Source organism: Poeciliopsis prolifica, unplaced genomic scaffold (genome assembly GCF_027474105.1).
Source record: "Poeciliopsis prolifica strain line A6 unplaced genomic scaffold, Auburn_PproV2 SCAFFOLD017, whole genome shotgun sequence".
In the NCBI taxonomy this organism is placed as follows: domain Eukaryota; kingdom Metazoa; phylum Chordata; class Actinopteri; order Cyprinodontiformes; family Poeciliidae; genus Poeciliopsis; species Poeciliopsis prolifica.
In genome coordinates, this window is record NW_026562392.1 from 3,202,971 (window position 1) to 3,227,600 (window position 24,630).

General features: G+C 38.4%; 1 protein-coding gene across 6 annotated transcripts in view; it reads right to left on the reverse strand.

Moving 5' to 3' along the window:
* rims2a (regulating synaptic membrane exocytosis 2a) overlaps positions 1-24,630 on the reverse strand; it is a 138,608-nt gene that overhangs the window by 35,003 nt on the left and 78,975 nt on the right. For 4 of the 6 annotated variants that reach the window (XM_055042212.1, XM_055042213.1, XM_055042216.1 and 1 more), the window contains 8 exons: positions 20,430-20,560; positions 19,225-19,396; positions 17,675-17,828; positions 14,732-14,800; positions 11,214-11,352; positions 8,332-8,448; positions 4,754-4,939; positions 2,385-2,491 (listed from right to left, as the gene is read on the reverse strand). In XM_055042212.1, coding sequence (XP_054898187.1) covers positions 2,385-2,491; positions 4,754-4,939; positions 8,332-8,448; positions 11,214-11,352; positions 14,732-14,800; positions 17,675-17,828; positions 19,225-19,396; positions 20,430-20,560 — 1,075 coding nt within the window. Of the gene's footprint in view, positions 1-2,384; positions 2,492-4,753; positions 4,940-8,331; positions 8,449-11,213; positions 11,353-14,731; positions 14,801-17,473; positions 17,501-17,674; positions 17,829-19,224; positions 19,397-20,429; positions 20,561-23,321; positions 23,370-24,630 lie in introns of all 6 variants that reach the window. The other 2 variants (XM_055042210.1, XM_055042214.1) reach the window with 2 other exon arrangements.

Below are 24,630 nucleotides of genomic sequence, written 5' to 3' on the forward strand. Positions count from 1 at the left end.
AATATAATGTTTGGGTATTCTACTCATTTCTGGGAAATAAACACAAACTTGAATGTCCCAGACAAATTACAGATTTTGTTTTTTTTAGTAAAAAGAAAGAAAAAAAACTCGATTCTTGTTTTACGCCAAAATGCTGCTGAAATCATGTTTGCTCAGGCTCTTCTGAACCTCAAACTGGTGAGTCGTTACACCTTTAATCGCGAGCTGGACAGGAGGCAGAAGAACGGGAGGTTCAACAGCAAACCCAAAGCTTCACAGCATTCAGAGGACTTGCCTTTCCTTCCGTTTACAGGCGGACCCTGGGGTTTTTCTTCGCTGTTTGCAGCTGGAAGCAGATCGCCGCTCGTCAGACAATGAGGCCGTGAAACTTCGAAGCAACGTACAACATCGTCCCACAGACCACATCACAAACACACCACTGACCCAGAGACTGCAGTTTGTTTTAACCTTGAATGATACTTTGTTGAGTTATGCGCAGTGCACAATTTATGTATGGAGCTAAATTGAGGCCATAAAGTTTGTTCAAACGAGAAATAAGAACATAAAATAATTTTTAAAAAAGAATTATTTAAAAAAAAAAATTACCTGGAAAATACTTTGAAATTGAGAAAAATAATCTGAAAGTAGTTTTAAACTTTTTTTTTTTGTTTTAATTTGTTTAAACTTTATGGACCCAATTTAGCTCCATTATTTCAGGAAGTTATGGAGATATGTTCAGCAAATTTGTGTTTGCTGGACATAACAAATTTAGAATAAAGAAACGAGAAGGCAGATATTTTATATGTTCATCAAGTTGGAGCCAGTAAACTCTACCTTGTCCTTTAATCCAAAGAGTGCATCTAGGTCCAATGCTTAATAAAACAATCTGTGTCATAAAAAAAGCAAGAATCCATCTGGACTGATGGGAGAATGTGACAGTTTGCAACCATGCCAGTGAAGGTTGCTGATGATTTCTGATTGATTGTTAAATTGTTTACTGTTGTTTAACGTCTGTCCCAATGTGTCCACTAGTTCATTTAGCACCATCATGGCCTCAGTTGACAAAGCAAACAGAGAACACATAAACAGATGGGCGAGTAGGAAGTAGGAACTGTGGGGATCCAACATCTCTGCCAACATTCACATCATTCATTCAAGCTTATAGGTGAATGTACTGAAACCTCCAACCGTGCATATTAATCTCATCCACAGACATGACCCGCTTTGTAAGTTCTTTTTGTTAATAGCATTGTAAATAATTGGCCCAAACGGTTTTTTTTATTGCAAAAGGGACTCCCCTTTAGAGCAGGTTTATGTGGAAGGAAACACACCTGGAGGAACACTGTGGGATTCAGCCGCCCTGCTCTCCGGTCCTGCTCCCTCCGTTCCTGCTGCCTCTTCAGCTGGTACGTAAACTTTAAAGAAAATGATTCACCTTTTAATTATAACGAGACGCCGCTGAACTTCCAACCACAGCTGGTAAGGACGGGCACACTTCATCAACATCGCAGCTTCTCCGTAGGAAAGAAGGAAGGCTAAGTTACCTCAGATCAGGTAACTTAACCAGTTGACATCAAGCTTCATTGGAAAAGGTCCTATTTCTAGAAATGTTTCCCAATTACAGAAGTGCAGTTGGATAAAGACAGAAAGGAAGTAAGGGAGAAAGAACGTGACAATGGCTCAAGTAGACACTGGTAGACCTAGAGAACTTAAGGAAAGTCCTTGTGGATTCACAAAGTTCTCTGAAAAGACTCAACCCTGCATCTAGTTTTCTTTCAATTTGTCCAATTTCTTCCCCAGATGTCATGCAAAGCTAAAGAAATTTATGTTTTCTGTGCGTATAGAATTACTAATAATTTACATTGACAAAGTGTCCGAGCAGCAAAAAGAGTCGATAGTCCACACAAAGTGCTCAGACGAGGGTTTTATGAAGAACCTGCACAGTCCGGATGGATCAGGAGGTCAGAAACAAATGAAGACGAGGTAAGCTGAGGGTGCAAAGACGACACGAGGCACCGCAGACCAGGTTTGAGTTTTCATAGAGAGAAATACAACTCAACTAAAACGTTCCACCTGATAAGACTTAAAAAAAACAAAAAACACACACACAAGCCAGACACAAACCTTCATTTGACTGTGTTCCTTCATTTTCGTCTTCTGAGAGAAAAAAACGGAAATAAACCAAACAAAGGTGGATTGTGTTGTAAGAAAACAGAAACGCATCAATCAAACCGTACGTGGAACAACTCTGTAGACAAATGATCTCACATTTTTACGTCAAACGTGAAGGTCAAGAGTCAATCATTTGAATTTCTCTCTTAGTCCGCAACCCACTCCCAAACAGCGGAGTCATCGAGTGCTTCTAGTAACAAGGCAGCATGGTTAGCTAACGTCTAGTGACTTACTTCTATCTGTTCCTGGGGGTGGAAGCTGTGGGAGTTGGCGCCCTCGTCTACTGGACATGGGGGTACTGGTGGGACTGGTCTGGACAGATCCACTGCGAGGATGTGCCCTGAGTGACAAAAAGAAACCAACGTGAAGCAGAAGATGAGAGAAGGTGGGGCGAGGCCATACTGCACCCACATCACAGATTTAAAAACACCTTCTTTTTGTTAGGTCATGCCATTATAGCAGTGGTGGAAAATGATTTTATCTTGGGTCGATAATTCATTTGGTCCGCTGAATAATATTTGTAGGTCTTTCAGACACATCAGTATGGAGGAGGAGTAGGGCCACAGAAGAAAAATGAATAATTTTGACTTTTTTCTCAGAATTTGGACATTAAAATCAGAATTCTGACTTTTCTTTTTCAGAATTTGACATAAATCTTCTGAAATCAAGAGTCAGAGTTCTGAGGGGAAAAAAACACCAGAATTCTAAGATTAAAGTTTTTTTTTCTCATTGGCACTAATCTTCTTCCGTCCATCAGTGGTGGTACAAAAAAAGGAGACGATTTTAACCCTTCAATTCACTCTCACTCTCTGGGTTTTGAAACAGATGACATTTTGGCACATGATATGGAGGCTGAGGGTCAACATCAACTGCAGGGAGCTGATCTGCAATAAAAGATGTGAGACGAATGCATGTACAGTCGACTCATCGGGCTGCAGGGAAGGAAAGAGTTCAATGCAGATCCAGCAGACCAGTGTGACCATGCGTTCATACCGTCTCTCTGCAGCTTGAAATCAAAAGTAAATTAAACAAACCAAAAAAAAAAAAAAAAAACACACGCACAATGCCATCACAAGGATAACCAGCATCAGTTGATGTTAATAATGAAATCAAAGTTAAAAATATTACCCTCATCACTGCTATACTCACAAGTGCATGAGCAGTGTGGTGGAAATAATAATAATGATAAGAATTTAAAAAATAAAAAAAAGAGGTAGCAAGCTATCTAATGGGGTCGGGATTAATGTGCCTGAGTTATGTGTAAAGAAAATACAGAACATCGACAGTGCTGTTAGGAAATAAAGAGGGAAAAAGTGGCCAGGTGGTTTGGGGATGGGGTTACTGAGAGAACAGGTAATGGAGTGAACTGCGGTGAGGAGGGTGAGGTAAAGTAAGGCAGGGTATTAGGAGAGAGACTGGAGGTGTTTTTATTTGGGAAGCAGGGTTGGTTGTTCATACAGTATGAGTTAGTCAGGAGTAGGTCGGGTACGAGCTTCAGGGAACAGCTCTCTAAGGCTGCGCTGGATTTTAGCTGCACAAACATTTTAACAGAGGTTGAGCAACGCTGGAGGACGAGAAAAAGAAATCTTGGTTGATTTAAAGGGGCAGAGGTGCGTAAAATTGACTTTTTTGAGCTTTGCATGAGGTTGTAATGCTCTCTCATCAAAAACATACCTGGAGAACTGATTCGATTTTTTTCATGCATGCATGTAATCCTTTAATTTCCATGGCAACCGTTCAAGCTGCACAAAACGTTTGGGTGGACCTAGCTCCGCCTTCGAGCCGCAGTTCCTCTTCCAAACTTTCACATCACAGAGCAGCTCTCCTCTGTGGCTCGTTTTCTCAGCTCCTTCAGACTAGCCAACAGCAATTAGCAAACATCTGGTGGAACTCTGTGTCTGCTGAGCTCGTTATAGGAGCTACTGCTCAGTGCAACACTGTTAAAAACATTATTAAAAGGTCGATAGAGGAGCCATGTGTTGACTTCCTGAAGGCGCAGTGTTGAAAATAGCAGGACTTTCTTAAAGCGATAGAGGCCCAGTTTCAATCATAAATTACTTAGTCACATTTCTTTTAAATTATATGTGAACTGAAGGTATCATAGTATGATAGTTAATTGTGCTAAAAAAAAAAGTTTAAAAAGTTTAAAAAAAGTTTTATGTGGCTGGAAAACTCATAACACGGCCCCTTAAAAGCTCAAAGATGGTATGGAACTAAAAACATTCAGCAAATCGGTAAAATCGAGTTGAAATATCAAAGTATTCTGCTGGACAAAGTCAGAATACCATGGGAAAACACACGGAACTGCTGCCTGTTTAATTTCACACAGTCATCCAATCTCTCACACATAGTAAACACATACAAACCCTCACAGCAAAAACTGTTCTATTGCTGACATCCCAGTGTTAGCTAATCAAACTCAAGTTTGTTGATTTTTTATTTAGGTAGCAAAACAGAAATCTACTTTTAAAATTCCTATTGTTTTTTTGTTTTTTTTTTACCCCCTCCAGTATAGCTCAGACTCTGGAAAATGACTGTGTAGCCAAAACCTCCAGCTAGTTGCTAAGTCTGCTTTCGCTAGCCTCTCCAATCTGGATCACACCTCGTCATGGCAGGGGAGGGGGGCGCGGACCTCCCAGACGGCAGAGACGGCATCGACCTCATGAGGGAAGAGTCGTGGGGGCGTTCGGTGGAGCGCGAGCGGGACGAGAGGCGTTCTATAGTGGGCCGCTGGTCTGCCGAGCGGGACCTGCTGTGAAACTCGTGTCTATCCATGGCTCCGTGGTTCCTACAGAGGTTGTTGAGAAACAGGCAGGCACTCAGTGTGACTCCAGCTGGGCTGGGACAGAAAGCTGGATTAAAAGAAGGCATGAAGAGTAAGGAAAATGGTTGCTCTCTCTGTGTATGTTGGAGTGCAGGTTTGTACATTTATTATGTCTGAATAGTCGCTGAGGTTTTTTTTTTTCTCTTTTTGTTTGTAAATAGAAAATTTAACAGTCTTAAAGCCTCTATTTGTAAAGTTTCCCCGTCCCCCAACATTTGTCTTCTATTTGCTCATTTTATGGTTGACTTTACGAATTCATTGTAGTCAGAATGAGATAAACTGAAAGAATAGCCATGTTACATGCATGATTTTTCCCCTAAAGTGTGAGATGTGAAGAAAAATGTGGCGTGTCACTGCATGTAAGTTGGAATTTGCTTTCGATGCATTTATTACTCTGCAGCATTTGCGTTGTAGTCATGGCACAGTGTGAAGGAGGGAAAATATTGTCCTGGGAAGCTGGAAGGAAAAAGACCGTGAGGTTTCACATTTTGTTAAAGAGGACACAGACAGTGCAGACGTGTTTCATTAACCGTTACAAAAAGCCGGGGGAATAAAAAAGAAAGGGAGTAAACTGAGAGCACGCGTGAAAGTGGTGCACAAAAGAACGTAATCACAGTCTGAAAACCGAAAATGTTGTAAGGGGGTTCGACCATGCACGTTGTTTGATACTTGAGCAGAATTTACCTGCTTTTTATCAAAGATCCAAAAATATCAGTTTGATGGCATTAGAACAAAACGGATCAAAATTAACCTTTATACCCATGTTTACAGAAAACTCTAATGGTTTGTTTGCTCAGATTTGTTTTCATGGTTATAAAATTGAACAGAAAAGTTACATTCAATCAAACGATAACCCATAATTTTGACACAAAAATTTTAAAAATAGAAATGAAACAATGTGTTTTCCTTTTCTTGTCAAAACCTCCAGCTGATGGTTGAATTTGGCAGTTCAGTTGTCCAGTAGAGGAGACGTCCTTTTAGATCACAGCAGGAAGAAAACAACATCAATTCATATAAAAAAAGTATTCACCTTGGATATTTTTGTTTTTGCTTTAAAAGTCAATTATGATTAAAAAAATAAGTAAAAATAATTTATTTTCACAAAGAAATAAAAAAAACAACTAAACTTTTGTCAAAAACAAAACAAAAAAAAGGATTACCGTTTTTTATTTTTCAGTATCTTGTAGAAATTTGTTTTAATTTTTACATTAAAGTATTGTTCTTTTTATTTAAAAAACAATGTCAAAAAAGCCACTGTGTCCTGACTGATTTCTAAAAGCAATGACAGGTGAATGCATGGTCGAAGCACTGCGTGGCACATGCCGTTCCAACGAGAAGTTCACACACCGTAATCATCAGGAAAAACGTCTTATTAATTTTGTACAGTTTCTAATATAGGTTTGCCGGAACATACAAACATATAAATGCAGCTCCCACTAGTTTTCATCTCCATTAGCAGGTCAACCAGATGATTTTAGCAGCCATCAACAAAGCCTCTGGCATAAATCCGTCCTCATCGATTCTCTTGGCAGGATGGGTAAATTGAATATATTTGGACTGGTTGTCTGTTTTTTTGTTGGGTTTTTTTTTTGGCATAGTGCCCACATTTTCAACAAGGTCAACATCATTTGAGAAGCTTAACTCTAGTCTGCTTAATCTATTTAAAAAACAACAACAAAAAAGAGTTTTGATACATGTCCAATCATATGAGCCACTGCGTCAGCCTCCACAGTGAAGCAGGTTTTGCAGCTGCCTACTCAAACAATACAAATACAGAGAGAAATCTTTTTATAGCCTTGAAATTCCTCCACAGTTTTCTCCCTGACCTGTCTGCTGTGTCCCTTGGAGTTTTCAGTTATTTTATTTGTAAAAAAAAATAAAAAAATGTTTTATTATTTTCTTTCAACTTCACCATTGTATACCACTTTGGGTTGCTTTTTCCACATAAAATTCTTATTTTACATATTTATGTTTGTGATTGTAATTTGACAAAATATGGAAAAGTTCAAGGAGTGTGAATACTTCTCAGAGAACTACAGAAATGGACTTCCTGTTAGCTCTCCAACTTGACCTCTAATCAGCAGCTGATTGGCTGAAAATTGGGCAGACGTTTCTGCCTAAGTTTTGCCCAGAAAGAATGTGATTCTAGCTGGATAAAGAATCAGAAAATTAAGCTTCGGTGTCCATCCTAATAAAAGTTTATGGATTTTGCTGAGAAGCTGCATCTGCACTGCGATACAAACCTGTTTATGTGAACTCTACCAATTCTGATTGTAAGAGAGGTGAAACATTTAGACAAAAAAATTGCGTCAGGGTCTTGTTAATGGTGTCTCTGCAACTTGCCAAAGGACATTTAAATTCAAATTGAAATTCAAAAATACATTATTGATCCCAAAGAGAAATTAAATGTTGCTTCAACTCATATTAATTATAATTAATCATTTAATGTAAACTTATTGAGCCGACTCATATCACTTTTATCTGATGTGGACTGAAGAGAATCCACAATAAATTGGACACTGTACACCAAACATCTGTTAAAAAATGTATGACATTTTGAATGGTATAGTTTTTAAAACAAAAACAAAAAAAGAAGAAAACTCCCAAATTAGCATGACATTAATGCTGATTGTGTTTGTGTAGAGGCTTCTGGTCTAAACTGTACATACAGGCTGAGCTTTTAGCAAAGAAAAGCTCACTATTAAAGAAGGTTTGTTGTATCTATACAGTCACACACATCCTCCTTAAGCCACTTGAAGCCTTTCTGTAAAGTAACAGATTCTTGACTTTCAAGTAATTTTCCAGGACACTGACAATGTTCTCAGATATGCCTGGATGTCAGGACAGCATCACAGAAAAAAAAACAATATAAAGGAAAATTTAGAGTAATGTGTTTAACGATGCCAAACTTTGGTCAAGTGAAAAACTGCTGCCAATAGCACAGAAAGGACGAGACTACAAAAAAATAAAAAACTCCACACCACTGGGCTGACATAGAGTGCTGCTGTCGGCGTAATGGAAAATGGACAAATAAACGACACCATCAAAACCAACAACAGTCAAGTATTGGCCAGCAGTTAACTGCACAACCAGCGAAACGGCACAGACACCAGCAGCACCACGGAGCTCGGAGTCTCCACACACAGAGGCAGTTGTGTTGACGTGTTTTCACAACCGCTTGACTCCAGAGCTGTGATGACTTTAAAAAAAAGAAAGAAAAAAAAAACGATATCAGGGAAGATATCATTTTCAGTCATCACTCTGACGGTGACAAAAAAAAAATCATAGACGAACGAGGTGCGACTCGAGGGGACCACAACATGATGCACAGATGTTGCGGTGGTACACTTCAATACCTCTGGTAGGCAAAGTTGGAGGAGTAGGCGCCCTCTGAATAGGCACGGGTCATCCGAGTGGAACGCAGTAACCTGACTGCTTCCTCTCTGCAGATGGGGTACACGCCATGGTTGCGGCTGACAAAAAAATACGATATAAAATAAGCGTTCAGTTTAGTTTTTTTCCCCCCTTTCTACGAACAGAGCTGGTAATATCATACATTACTTATGGATTTCCATTAGAGGCATCTAATCGGATAAACTAAAGGTTTATCCGATTACACAGATAGAGAATCAAACGTGTCTCTGCTGGGGAACCCCCCCTACTGGACAAAACGCCACTGGCGCATGTTCATAACCTTCGTCTGTACCGACGATGGCGTACGGGAAAACAACCCGTAGTGTGAGTGTCAAGTGTGAAACAACCAAATGAAAGCAAAAGGCACCTTAAGGGTTGTGGGTGGAGAACTAAGAGGGGATGTGTCGAGATGAGGCTTCATGCAAACTCAGACAAAAGTATACCTGAGGTCCCTTTGAGGATCGTCAGCAGGCTGAGTGTGTCTGGTTCGAGGTAAGGCGAGAAAATGGCTGCAGACACATGGAGGGAGGGGAGAAGACAAAGATGTATCTGATATGGTGATGAGGAAGAGGAGAGGCAACGATGAAAGAGGAGAGGACGTTTGGAAGACAGGAAGAAAAATCATAGGTGGAAAGACAGAGTATGGGAAGCTGAGGAGCAAAGATCTCCCAAAGATGGAATTTTGAAGACAAAAGAAATGCACCTATATATTTTGTTTTCAAAGGAGGATATAAACTTAAAGAAAGTTGAGGGAAGCACAGGGAAGAGTCCTAAAAATTAGAAGGAGCTAAAATTTCTTGAAGCTGAAGTAGACAGTTCTGAGAAAACCTTAAACTGAGCCTGAAAGTTTGAACAAGCTTAAAGGCTCCTCCCCCTTTATCTCCGCTGTGCTACAGCTCCTCTCCCCACAGCGGGGTTCTCAATTAGTCGAGAAACCGAGTAATCGGGAGTTTTCCTGTAACGTTAGACAACGCTAGTCGTTAGCTTGCTAGTCTCCGTCACTAGCAAAGCAGCAGCACAGGCAGTCCTGAATTTGAATGCGCTGAACGGGCCTGAGATGCTCCTCTTGGCTCTGATTGGTTGTTTCTGACCGGGAGCGGTGCATTTATGCAAATTGCAGCTCGATTTTCTTCACAGGTTTTCTGTCAGGACAATGTCACAGTTTAAACAAAAAGTTACCTACTGCAGCTTTGACACATTAGTTCTCTAAAAGGAGTAGGCAAGGCGGCACACTTCAAAGACAAGAACTGGTCTAATGTCACCATTTGGTTTTGTCATGGAGCCTAAGATTCGTGGTGGTGCCCCTGCCTGGAGGTCATGGCAGTTCGCCCACCGTAAGACGTGAGGTTGGTGAGCAGGTAGAAGAGTGTACAAAGAAAATGGTTTTCTTTTGAAACCAAAAATGTTGCAGTTCATTGACTTTTGTCGAAGGATGGGTCCGCTCTGAAGAAGACTGCTTCCCCTTGAAGCCGCATTGTAGAACAGTCACTTCAGCTTCACAACATCAAAAAGCAAGAATTAAAAGTAAAAGGATATACATTTGAAAACAATTAAAAATAAAAAAAATCTTGTAGAAACCTTGAAAATTCTTATCCTTCCTGTAATGCTGCAGGTGCTCTGACTGAGACGCCGCCAAATTCAGCGTGACTCATTTTCAGTGTCATTTTCAACAGTTTTAAATAAATTACCAGATGCTGTTAATTAAAGAATACACTCAAGGAAGTGCTCTCCCAGACAATTTATATAAGTGCAAATAAAGTTGATTGGCCGGGGGGGAAAGTAGCTGCAGCCTGGCGGTGCCAAGGCCGTGATTGGACTCTTGGATGGACATTTTCCGACCCAACAAAAAAATAAAAAGACGAACAGAATAAGTGCTGGCGAAGAATAACTAATAACTTTCCCTTGATGGCATCTTCTATAAAGAGGGTGAAATACATGTCAGCACTACATATTTTACTCAGCATTTACTGAAAATGATCGCAGCGTAGAATGAGATAAAACTTGCATTCAAGTAGAGAGAAAAACGCCTTATAGGCAAATTGAAATCATAAAAAAAAGCAGAAAATATACGTTTGTGGCAAATATTTTCTCAACTCTGTTCAAAAGTGAAGCAAACCTTTAGGATTTTTTTGTGGCTAATAGGGGGAAAAGCAGAAGCAGCTATTTATTTTAAACAACTCAGAATATTCATACATACGGAAGACAATAAGGGTCACTGAAAAGGAAAAGAAAAATTCTAACTTTTGATTTCAGAAGATTAAAATCAGAGTTCTCTTTTCTTCAGTTTGATTTTTTTTTCAGAACTGACTTTAATATTCAGACATTAAAGTCAGAATTTTGAGGAAAACCTCAGAATTATTTCCTCTTTTCGTTTTCAGTCCTCTTCCGTACACATATACGTAAAGACGGTGTGTCTTTGAAAACTGTAAAAAGTCAGTATTATATTACATTCAATGTTTGTCTTCTCTTACGAAGAATGCATTAAGACTTCTGAGTTGGTTAATAGACATCATTCACACCACTATAATCGTCCCCTACTGTCAAATAAGCATCTTATTGATTTTAAAAATGTCACTTTGAACTGCGTAGGCACAGCGGTGTACTTACACATCACAAGAGACAGATCAGTGCTTAGAAAGGCGAGTCAAAAAGGTCACTGAAAGTTTCTTGCACCTTCATATACCTGAAAAATTACTCCTGAAAACGTTCAAGTCACAAAATAAGAATGTAAAACAGTTCAAAGTAACACATACTTCACTCCAAAACAAACCTTCAACTTTTCTAAAAACAAGGGCGGCCCTCTGGTTTAACAATCTCTGATTACCTGGAGGGTGGGGGGACGCTGGGAGAGCGCGACCGGGCCCGGTTTATGTCCGCCGACCGAGAGCAGTGGTTAGACGACATCATCTGCTCCGGGACGGACAGCGTGGAGCTCCGGAAGTCTCTTCCATTTGGCCGATAATCTGGAAAAACACAAACATAGAGCCGGAGGTAGAGAGGGCTGATCAATGGATCCTCACCGGTTCAGCAAAATCTTTAGAGCAATACTTAAATACACACACTCCCCAAAAACACTGAACCTTACAGGATTATTTTTAGTCTAGTTTCTAGAGTAAATATCTCAGCACACTTGACTTATGACTTTTTATTTTTGTGTTTTTACGATGTAAAGAATTTTGAACTGTGTTGTTGTTGATACAACAACTAAACTAGTCTGATTTCTTGACTTCAAATTAAACAAAATTAACTTACAGGTAAGTTCTCAGACATATACAGCATCGTGTTTTAAGTTAAGAAAAAATATATAAAAAATTACTTAATATTGACAAATGTATTAGTTCCAGATTATTTCACTTATAACAAGACATTTTCCTCATGTAATAAGTGAAATAATCTAATTCTTTTCATCAATGTTAAGGAATTGTCAACTTAAAAAATGCTCCTATTTCTTGCTGGAAAGTTACTTCTGACTCTCGTTTGTCATGTTTCAAGTCCACTAAGATATCGGCACCAGAAACTGGAAGAAAAATACTTTGGAGGATTTTGCGTCTTTTTTTTTCCAGCTCATTGTGTTTCCATCTATTTAATCTGAACATTCACGATAAATGATTGTAAAAATCAAACCGATCATAAGTTAGGAGAAGCCAAACCAAAAGCCATTCTGCAACGGCTCCAACTTCTTTATTCCCCGATTGTCAAGTTGCTTTTATTCCAAGAATGAAAGTGCTACCTTTCAATAAAAGTGCATATTATCTGCTGTGTTAACATTGTTCATTAAACATGAAAATAGCCTTTTAAAAATCCGAAACATAATAATGATTTTTTTTTTTTCCTTTTCTGCTAGACCGCTTAGTGCATTCAGGCTGAAAGAGTTCATTAACTAATAATCAGACGTGGTTAGAAGCCGTGGTTAAGGTCAATGCGTAGCTCTATTAAACCTGATTTGTATTCAGCAGAGTGTGTAGCACATTAAATTAAGTTAAATCAAATCTTACATCAAAGTTATAAAAGCAGGAAAGATTTAAAAAAGGGATGTAGTTTTACAAAGATATATTGAACATCACTAAAGGAATTGACTTGAAGCAATTCCTTTAGTGATTTGAAACTAACTGTTTTAGTAGTATGGAGATATAGAGGGCTAAATAATTGCTTTACATTTAATGAGTTTTAAATGTAAAATAATTGATTTAAGTCGATTACATTTTTTTTCTATATAACAATTAGGCAATGCGTTAACTTCATTTTTTATTTTGTGCAAAACGGAAAACATTTGAATCGAAGACATGAGTCTGCAGCTGGAAGAGAATTGATGATAAAAAATAAAATCTTTTCTTCTTGATGACATGCAGCTTCGTGCATGAGAGCAGGACGTCGGAACAAAACACTGAAGGCGGAACCTTTGCTGAAGGTTGATAGGATTTAACGGGAAGAACCAGCTATGTCCGTGCAGACGTAGGACGCTGGGCTTCAGGTTGGAGCAAAGAAAAATGTTTGCAAATAGAAGAAGAAAAAAAAACAGTCACGTTACAAATCAGCAAATCTAAATGAGAGTAGACATCAACAATTGATCGCGTTAATGATGAATCAATTTTTGAAATAATTCTCAACTAATTTAGTAAGTGCATGATTGCTAACTGGAGTATTACAGACTCTAATGAAGGACGTTTGCTGGAAGAGCAACAGTCGGAGCCGTAATAAAGCCAAACCTGGACATAGGACATTTACATTAGCTTTACAATATCTTAGTCTTTCAAGATGTTCAACCCAGAGCTCCTCAAGTAGCAGTCTAACATCAATCAACTTGTTGATGTTAGACATATTTCTTTAGCACCACTTGCTACAAACGATCAAGTGTTCACAAAACCAATGATGTTTTTGGAATGTAGGCAATGTATTGAATTATTGAAGAAGTGATTGCATTATTTGCCTTTTTATGCATTTTAATACTACAAAATTAAGTATGTGCTAAAAGGAAAAATTTGCAGAATTTTTCCTAACAGAGTAAAGGTCAGATTAGTCGATAGAATAATCTACAGAAGACAATTGTGAGCTGCAGCCTGACATATTAGCAAACCTTGTATTTATTAAGATCTGCTCCATAGAAAGCGCCACAAACTTGAAAAAAATTTCCTGAAAACTGATATGAAAGTAAAGCTGGACTCTCACATGGAACTCTATTCATTTCCCTGAGGCCTTTACTTCACGTCTTCCTCACATATTCTCTGTCTCAGCCCATTTCCTGTCTGGTGACTGTCAATAAAAGGCCAGCAGTGCCAAACAAATCCCCAAAAGAAAAGAAGAAAAACAGCAGAACAGCATCTTCTGTGTTCAAACATCAGGTGACCCAGTATTTCTGTCAGTGTGAATGAAGTGAGGAGAGCTGGCTTTATGATGTAACCAAACCCTGATGAGAATGTTAAACAGACTTAATCGTTTTTTCCTCTTTGCCCATCTGAGCAAAACCAGAGTGGAGCTCCTTCTGCGTTTTTTTTTTTTTTTTTTGCTGTGCCTGTCTGTCTGTCACTGGTTACTGTAACTGTCTGCATCCAGGCCTGGTACCTTTTCTTCTGTGGCATTCATTGCCAAATAGGGAGGTGGGGTGAAGCATGCCAAACAAGCTGGCAGCTCTTTCCCTGCACTCATCAGAAGCTTTTCAACTTTTTTTTCCTCTTTAGTGTGTACATTTAAAAAAAAAAAAATTGCAATGTGTGTGTATGTGTGTTTAAAAAGTCATGATTTTTGGAGGGGAGGTAAAACTGAAGCATCTTTAGTGTTTCTGTGATGTTCTGGCAGGTCGCAACGCTGCGCCTGGTTTTCTGCAGTAGAACAGCTACTGCAGGTCGAACAGCCAGAGTTCCTCACTCTGCTTCTGCTGGCAGGCTGCAGCTTTTTATCTTTCTTAGATACGAATACACTGAAAAAAGAAAACAGGGGATCCAACTAAAAAAAAAAATTGAGGTTATTTGTTTCAAAATTACATTTATTCAAATAAACGTATTAGGTTTATTAAGTTGTAGTGTCAAACAAATGTAAATAAATTTAATTTCAGAAATGTAATTTGATTACATGTAACTATGTTTTTTTTTTTTTAAGTTGGAGCTCCATTCTTTTTTTCCAGTGTAGAGACTGTAAATATGGCTCAAGTTTAATGGTCACCAGAGTATTACATGCACCAGAATTTACCCACAGAATTTCTCTTTCATGCCAGTTCCATTGAAAATATAAAGATTATTCAATGATACAATAAACCTCAGACCGCTCATCCAAACTGGCTCCTACCATCTCAGGCCTGACGTGTTGTTTCTTGAACCGATTTATAATTAATGTGACCCAGCTACTTACCTTTTATAACACCGACTCCATCTTCACAATCATAGTCTGATATCTCGCTGTCACTTATCCTCTGGGATCCTTCAGAACACAGACACGGACAGAAAAGGTCAACATAAACAAGAACAAAAAGGATTCGCTCTGTAGATAAACTGTATTTTATCTAGTCAGGCCTCAGTGGCAGGCGGAGGCAGCTCTGCTGTAAATCTGAAACACATCACCTCCAGACCTCCATCACCTTCAAGAGAGGATTCCTCTAACCGAACTCATGTGACCTCACCGGGTGGGCAGAAACAGTGGAGCTCCGCTGCTGGTTTTCAGAAACCATCTGACCTACATGCACGTTTTGCGGGCGTGTGGAGGCAGTTCTTGCTATTCTTGTCATAAAAATACAGTACAAAGACGGAGACAGTGGCTCTTATTTATTGAATCCCAGCTTTAACATCATGGTCAAGTCAAAGTTTACGTCACAAAGCTTCAAATCAGCAGTCGGGGAATGTAATGCTCAAGCAGAATCAGCCTGGGTTTTCAGAAAAGATCTAGAAATGTTTCCACAGTTGATTCCTGAGTCTTGATGCTCTGACTGCAACGTCGTCCTGGTTAAATTAGTTTTCAAGTGTAAAACAAAAACTTTTGGAAATCCTTTAAATGTACAAATGCAGTACAAAAATAAATAGTTTTCTGCAAGTTTCTTTTAATGAATTTGCATAATTTTTGCCTGACTTTTAAAAATTTCTCCTCTTGCCTTCCTCACATTCCGACCAGAAACCTCGCTCTCTTGTTCCCACTGTCTTTGTTAACTTCAAATGATTTAAGTAAAGTTTCAAAAATCTCTCTTGGAGGTGAAGGTGTGAATAATTTACATATATGGGAGAGAGAGAGACAGTGAAAAACAGCGATAGCTTCACAAGCTTGGTCAGAGATGTAGAAAACAACTTTAGTTTGTTCATTCAGTGCAAATAAGAGTAAAATAGCCAATTTAAAATAAACAATCAAGAAATTGAAATGAAAACAATAGGTTGACTACTTTGGTCAAACATATAAAAATAAACCATAGCAAACCTTATTTCAAATGGTTCAGAAAGTGCGATATTATTTAAAATAAATAATAAAGCATGACTTCACTCAGAGCACAAAGCATAGAACTAGACTGAACAGATCTGCAATTAAGGCATTATGGGGACATTGTCACCCATCTTGATTTTTTTTTTGTGTCAGGACCGATGCAGATGTCGGTATCAGATCGGTGCATCTCTGGTTAAAACACGAGTCCGTCCATTTCAACCTGGATCCACTTTCACTGTTCAGTCGACTTAAATCAAGAGGACAGCCGCGATTTTTCAGAAATAAGTGTTGCACTCTGTGCTGTTCTGCTGCCAGGCTCTCATCTCAGCTGACGGAGATTTTTCTTTCTTTCTTTCATTTATTTATTTTTATTTTTTCACAGCTGTCAGCTCTTTCACTTCTCACAAACGCAAACGCTCAGAAAACTGTTCTGGTGAGGAGGAAGAAACCGCGAACTGCACTCTGGAAAAGGAATGTGGTGTAGCTGACAGAGACAGCGCAGTTATTTCACCAAGCCACCACAACAACTACAAAAGTGCAATTTGGATTTTAAATGGAGCAAAAAAAAAAAAAAAAAAAAAGTTAGATGATATACATCTTTGATGATGCGTTTGAGCTGCAGCAGGGGTGTCCAAACTTTTTGTCACCAGTAATTGAGTCAAAAAGTACCAGCAGGACCAAACCTATTTTCAATGCTGAGCCACATCCTGAAATGGATTTTTTCATGTTCGCCTCACTAAAAGAAAAGCATCCAGTTAGCAAATTCTCTTGAACAAAATATTCAAAAAAATAAGCCGGTTCTCAGCACAACAAGAGGATTTGAGTTACGCCTGATGTATTTGGTTAATTGTACTTAATTAAAGGCAGATTAATTTCTGCTTTATGGTAAAAGTCAATGGATAATTGTGGTCAGATTTACTATGAATTTAAGGAAAATGCAAAAAGTCTGGTTATTAAAAAGATTAATATTGTGTGTGCTTAACTTTTTTTCCTCTTATAATTTTGCCATAATAAAATAATTATATCTACTAACCACCTTTGCTTTTCAAAATTGGGGCCATAGAAATTCAGTGCAGGGGCCACAAATGGCCCGTGGGTCGCACTTTGGACACCATTGACTTATAGCATCATTTGAATTTTTTTAAAGCCTCTCAGCCTTTTTTTTTTTTTTTTTTTTTGAGAAAAACATTATTCAAGAAAAACAAACTAAAGCAGAACATGGAAAGCTGACAAACCACTTCATGGAAAAGTCTTCATACTGATCAAATTACAATTACAAAACAGAGGAAAGAGGAGAGCTGAGGTGCAGCCAACTAAAACTGGCCCATCGCCTCAATATTAAAAGACGAATAGCAAATAATTCATTTATAAAAATTCCAACCGTTTTTGAGACTATGGATGAATCCTGCAGGGTGGGATTGTAAAAACAGGTGAATACACAGAGGGAAAGCACCGTGTCGTAAATCTCTGCTTCCCCGGAGTGCACGCGTGTCTGCCGCCCAGAGCCGACTGTGCAGCAGTTTAAGTTTACATCGGCTCTGGGTGCTAGAATCCATATAAGGCAGCAGAAACACGCGGTCTGTAGGGAATAGAGACGGGAAGTCGAAGCACAGGGAGGCATTTTTAAAGAGGACAGGAGAATAAGGCGCTCTACAGAGCAGCAACAGCAGGTAACACAGGGGTCGTTACCTGAGTTACACGAATACGAGCCTTGGTCTGTGGAAGCAGAATCAGTAATGTTGATGTGCGGCAGAAAGTAAAGCAAGACATATTGTCTGATATCAGATGAATCGCGCTCTCTTGTTTTTTTAATATACAAAAAAGTGTCCAGACTAGACATATGACATGGAAAAGAGCATTTAGTGGGAAAACTTTGGTAGAGATTCTCACTCTGCAGCCGCCGTGTTGGGCTCTCTCCGTGGAGCTGCCTGCGTTGTGCGTTTGGGGAGGAGCGTGGGAGTGGCATGGACGACACGTCGTGTGTTTGTAGCTTGTACCAGTGAGGCTCGTCGTCCAAGAGAGCGGTCTCCAACTCGATGAGGATCTGCCACCAGAAATTGCAATAGTCAGGCAAAACGGCACACGCAGAAAAATGTGATTTCTACAACCAGTGGAGAATCTGTGGTTAGACTCAAAGCATAATGATGCTATTTAAAAGAGAAGAATGAAAGGAGAAAAGGGGAGGAGAGGAAAAGTGAGTAAAGTAGACAAAGAAAGAAGAGAAAAGGGAAACAAAATAAAAAGAGAAAAGAAAGAAGATGAAAAAAATTTAAAAAAGGGTAAAAATAAAACAAATGATATTTTCCAGGTTATTGAAAACTGATACAGATCACCGAAAATGTTCTGCTTTAGACAAAGAAATAACTTGTTACATGTTTTCCTCCAAATGGAACTTGCGCAGAGCAAATTAGATTTTTACACTTCCAGAGAAAGTCAAGTGACATGACTGTGGCCTTTTTGGCCGCAGTACTTCTAACAAACAGCTTCTTTCTTCAAACTGAGTAAGAGAAACATTTACAATGTTAGCAGGTAACTGTAGGATCACAAAGGAAGCAGATTTCTGGGCTGGCCACCTAAATTCAAAACCAATCTATCATCAAACTTTGCTTGACATCTAAATTACAATCTTTCCAGGCTCCATAACTGAATATGTTAGCAAAAATAAACAAAAAACAGTTGTTAGTGGTTGAGATAACACTGTTACATTAGTTTTTACTCATTATGTCTCTTTTGTGTTAGATCTGGAGCTACTATGGCTAGAAATTAATACATCTAATGTTGATCAGAAAACTTCTTCATGCTACCTCCTCCCCAAAGGGCATTGACCTCTGACCCCTTTTGTAAAACCCACCGGCAAAACATGATTCGAAATATGTGAAGAAACGTAAACTTTTAGAATGTATTTTAGTCACTATTCAATGATTGCCACATTATTGAATAGTGACTGAAATAATGTAGTGTAAATGCATTATTTCAGACCATGGTCTTCTAAGACTCATGGTCTTAGATGAAAATTTCTGTGATGGAAAATTTTATTATCAGATCTTTTTTTATGACTCTATTACTTAAGAAAGTAATATTTTATTATTAAATATTTTATTTTATTCCTGCCATTCCCGTTTTTTTGCAGCAGTGTTTTGCAAAAATAATGCTGCAAAAATACATTCAAATCAATTATTTTGACTTACATTTTATTTTTACAAAATGATTGAATAACACAAAAAAAAGAGAGAAAAATTTAGGATTAAAAATGTATGGGCTCCACTTTGAAAAACACAGGTATAAATGAGACAAAGATCATTTGTGGCATTTCACTAACTCAAATGAAAGCGAAAATGGATGCATTTTCTCCCGGTGCCCAATCTGTTTGACACGACGGCGAGTTGAAATCCCTGAAACTGACAGGTTCTCATATGACTTGACGATGGGATGGCCCTTACCTCTCCCAGAAACTCGCTCTCCTCTTCCCTGACCCGGGCTTGGTCCCACAACGTGATCTCCAGCATGCGCTCCCGGAACTCCCGCCGGTGGACGGGCGAATACATAAAGGTCTGATTCCATTTGGGCTCTAAGGATTTCTTTACTGTTTTTGTTCTCCTCTTGCTTTTATCACTGGAGGAACAATAATTCAGACTGTTTTTATTTAGAACCTCAATAGGGAAGAGCCGCGGACACAACAGTTAAACAAAACCACACAGCACAGGACACAGAACCACAGCATGCTTGGTGAGTAGACGCTTGTTTACTGCACTAACGCTGCACTAATAACCACTTCTCGAATGATTCAGAGAAACACACAGAACCAAATGCAAATCTAAGCTTTGCAACCAATACTGTAGTTTGAAGCGTACACACAGAGGTGAGTAGAGGACCCAAAGATTGTACTAAAACTGGAAGAGTTGCACTAATGTGACATATTTTTACTCAAGTTAAAGTAAAAAGTAGACGTCCAAGAAATGACTTAAGAGTGAAAAAAAGTAGTTGGTAAAAACAGCGACATCAATCATCTAATATTTAAAAACTACATAATCAGAGGAACCAAAATTTAAAGCTATCTGTTAATTTTGGTCTTTTAAAGACCAAAATGAAAATAATTTGTATAAATAACATAATTACAAAAATGAAATCAGGCAAAAATAATAACATCTAAAAAAAACAACAACAGAAGACATTTTCCCAAATAAATTTCTTCCAACATAAAATTTATGAAACTTTAACATCTGCAGGTGTGTCTCTGGTGAGGTTCAAATGTGCTTATAATTTATCCAATCAAGTTACTCACAATATGTGAAGTAACCAGAAATGTTATTCACATAAAAATACCAATACTTCATACTAAAATGACTCAAGTAAAAGTGAAAAGTATAATATAATAAAAAAGTGTTCCCCCCCAATAAATTTACAAAAGTAAATGTAACTGATTAAATTTAACTGTACCCGACTCTGCATGCACATATTTTCCAGCTTTTAATGGTGGAAACATGAAAACACAAGCGTGTGATGTCACATCAACAGTTCCAAAACATTCAAAAAGAAAATCCTATAATTGGCAAAGTTAAAATATAGTGATACAGGCAGTTTATTGACAAAACGATACAGACTTATATCGTGGACTTGAACTATCACCAAGCTATTTTAGTCTTACCTTCTATCAGGCAGGAAGTAGATTTTGACGTAAGGGTTCCTGGGCCGGCCGTCTTCCCTGGGTGGCAAGTCTTTGGCACCCAGAATGGTTACAATTAGCTGATGACCCACTTTGTCATACCAGAGTTTGACCTGTAGGGGCAGAGCCAACACGACATGCTGAGACCTTAAAAGGGGCCCACATGGAAAAAACATTAAAATGAAGACGTAAGGAAAAATGCAGGAGAAGATGACTTCTTCAAGCCAGAGCAGAAGTTAGTACAGAACAATTTATGTCTAGCTTCATTGGCTGGAACACCCGCTTTGTTTTTAAATCAGTGATTGGTTTCAGTCCAGGATCTTCTCCTTTATCTACCTGACGGAGTGAACATGTTTAAAGGACGTCAAGTCACGCGTTAAGCAGGACATTTGTCAAGACGTCAAATCTCTTTGAATCGTCTTTGTAGATTCATTTCGGAAATAGATTCTGCTTAATTTGCTTGATAAACTGAATGTGCTTTTTCTGGGATATGACGTATGATTTTGCTCACCTTAAAAGCACTGAAAGCCTGCTGCAACGATGTGGTGAACCGATGTGAACAGTTCACGTCGGTTTTGGACGTTCCTATTGCTGCAAAACTAAGGAGCAATTTCAACAATAACTATGTAACGCATTTGATGAACTCTGATTCCAAATCTAATTTACTTCTGTAAGTGATGTCTTACTCTTTGTTAACACAGAAACGACTCCCAGAGCAGTGATTTTGTTTCTGTTTTGCGTATCTGTCTATTTAAACCCCCAGTCGGTTGTGGCAGATGGTCGCTGACGCAGCTGAATTCTGGTTCTGGTGGAGGTTTTTTCCTGCTAACCCTCCTGCGGACTTAAGAGATGGGGTCATTTGGCCCCCACAAGTAGTTTTTTCTGTGCGCAATCTAGCAAGGTCGCACTTACCGCACATGAGCTTTTACAAGAAATTTTCTTTGTGTTGTTTCGGGAACTAACGGTCTGACAGGACAACCATCCCCTGAGTTTTCTTAAACAGAAAACTTCTTAAACCAATTTCAGCAATGAGCTTCACTTAACTGCGCTGTTTGACAACTGTTGTTGTTGTAAATCAGTGCCACCAAAATAAAGTTGAATTGAATTAAATTAGACTGTCAAACCTGATACGAAGCAGAGATCCTTTGACACGTTATGTGTTTTGTGTAATATAAATGAACACTAATAGCCATAATGTCATTCTAACTGAAATGAACTAAAATGTTAAAAGTGTCATGGTCTGAAATATTCCTATAAAAAGTTTTTTTTTTTTTTGTATCACCGATTAGGTTGTCTCAGAGTGTTTTTAGAAAACCCCTCGGTGATTTATAAGAAGAAATCAATCATGCCGATCAAGTTAAAAGAGAAGTATGGACTCCGGTGAAAGACACTTAAAAGATGAAAAAGTTCACAAGAAGCCTTCAGAACAGCAGATGAAATGAGAAACAAGGCTTCACAACATTTGTCCATACTTCATTTAAAATATGATCATGGAAAGGGAATCTAATGTTTACAAATACCAGCTTTCATGCAGCAATGCGAGAAGAGCATTTGAAGATGTATCAGTAAGCTTCACTTAAGCAAAACAATAAATAAATGATCTCCTTTTAAAAGAATAAATATAGAGAAACATATAAGCAGCAATTACTCTAAAATGTTTAAAGAAAGTCCACAAGCTATCGCTGTTGGGTCCTCCCAATCCCAATGTTTGTTTGCTCTGAACTCACCAGAGGTTTTGTGAGATTTCTCATCTAACATCTCTCTTTGTCTGTGGCTACGACCAAAACCTGCTAAACATAAGATTTGTAATCTCCTTGTGTGTTTTCTCAGGTTTTGAATATCGCCAAACATTTTAAAGTCTTGCTGTGTGAAACAGGCATGAGTGCTATCAGACTGTGCTAACCAGAACACTCTTCAGTGTGGACGTTTTTACTGCTGCATGAAGACTCAAAAGTAACCTTTTCATCGGGATTAGTGTGGTGTTAAAAAGAGGTCACAGGAAGCAAAACAAAAAGTTTTTTTATAGGAAACGAGAGAGCCAGTCTTCAGCGTGTGCAAGTCGTTTCCCCCTTTTGCCATTTTGCACTTTTGAGAAGAAAAGTAGCGGTTTAGCAGAGGTTGCTGATTTAAACCTGCTTGGCGGACATTCCTGTTTACATTGACCTAGAGATTGCCTTCACTTGATAACAGGAACACAAAATGTCCTGTTGTATTCTTCTAAGCATTCGATGTCGGTCTGTTGTAGAATATGATTCTGTAGGACCTAGAAAAGTCCAACAAAATCTCTAATGTAAGGTAAGAATCCAGATTCCTTGGAGAACAAACAGAGAGACTGATATCTACAGTTATACGATTTATATAAGATTTTAAATACAGCTTAACCCTAAATGAGTTTCCTTTGTAATTCATTTGTAAAATCATATTTGAATGAGAATACTTTCTCACATACCACTGTTCTTTCATAAAGAAGAAGATTAAAAAAATGGAAACAACCTCATTGATTGCCAAACATAAAACTAAGTATCCAGCTTGGGGCTGATCACTGAAAACAATTTTTGAAGAAAAAAAAAAGAAAGAAAAAGAGAGAATCTTTCAAAAGCTGCTCAGTTTAGTTTAGCATGCATTACAGTACAAGGGAATAATGACGTGAATGGGTTAAAACGAGAAACAACTTAGAAGAATCGATTATAACCATGATACCAACACATCAAACTGAAGAAAAACCACACAATGCACTCTTTTGAGAGGGAAATTTGATGCTTCGATTTCCCCCAAGAATGCATTTCCCAAAAATATGGGGGGAGGAAAGCCAGTCAACAGTAAGTGAGCAAAAACCAAAGAGACAGTGTGTGCCCTTTATACAGGGCCCATTACCTGGACCCTAGGGGCAAAAGGCGTTGTTCTTCTACTAAGGCTTTGGCTCTGGATAAGCAAAATTCAACAGCAAAAGAAACAAAAAAAGAAAAAAATATGCAATAAAACCAAAAAAATCTCACATTGCACTCAAAAACAACAACCAGAGTTTGCAGGTTCCACCAAACGTCTGTGGTCACGGGTTTATTCTAAGGAGAAATTGACAAAAATCTCCAAATTTTCACAATTAAATCACCAAACTTTGAGCAAGACGTGTTTCGGTGATGTTACTATTTCTACACCAGCTTCACTTGAAGATTGACTTGTTCCTAACTTCAATGCAACCCTTTACCTATTTTACCCCAGGAGGATTCTTATACCAAATATTAGAGAACGCACTTCGCAACCTGATGCAGACTCTGGTCCTGGATTGGCTGAAGGCCGACTGAACAGACTGACTAGTGAAAGTAGAGAACAGCTGACGCAACAATCATCTCAACTCAGATTTTAGTTGTAGTTTTACGGCGGGCATAACTGTAAAGGAAAACACAAACTCAAATGTAGTTTATTGGGATTTTACTTGAAGGGGGGAAAAAAGTAGCTCAAAGTGAAACAGAAAGGAAACGATGAATCGTTCAAAAGTTTTCACTTTTAAAAAATCTGAGACGTGTATTGTTCGTCTAAATTGTTGGCAGGATCATTGCTACTCTTTCACTCCACAAATTTACAAAATGACAGACTGGCAAGATTATTATTAAATTCAATTATTATTTTCCAGATGCTAAATTTTGATTCACTTCCGTTAATTTTAATTTCAATCCAATCTTTTGGCATTTGTAGCTTTCAAGCTTGAGTTTAGCATACACTGGTTTGCATCATATTTAACAGTTTACATTACAGAAAGCAGCCAAAGAAGCACCGGTGGGATTTGTAGCACAGTTTGAGCACCATGAGTTTAGATCAAAGCCACTTCATGTGTTGAAATGGCCTAATTTCCAGACACACATCTGATTAAGAATCTATGATTTTCACAGATTAATGGGCTAATTTTCATAGTATCTAGAAGTGCGTAGCTATTAGAGACACAACCCAAAAGACTTGCACCTGCATGTAATTGCAGGGAAAAATGCACTAGTTTATGTTGATCTTTGACATAAAATCCCAATAAAATCCCATTGCATTGAAGCTTGTAAGTGAAACATAAGATGTGGACAATTTTACAGGCTATAAATACTTCCATAAGGCATTGCACAAGCTAATGTTGTATTCCACATTAACAAAAAAAACTCTTTATGGACAATTTGTCAATCTTTCTGCTTTGGTGAGTATG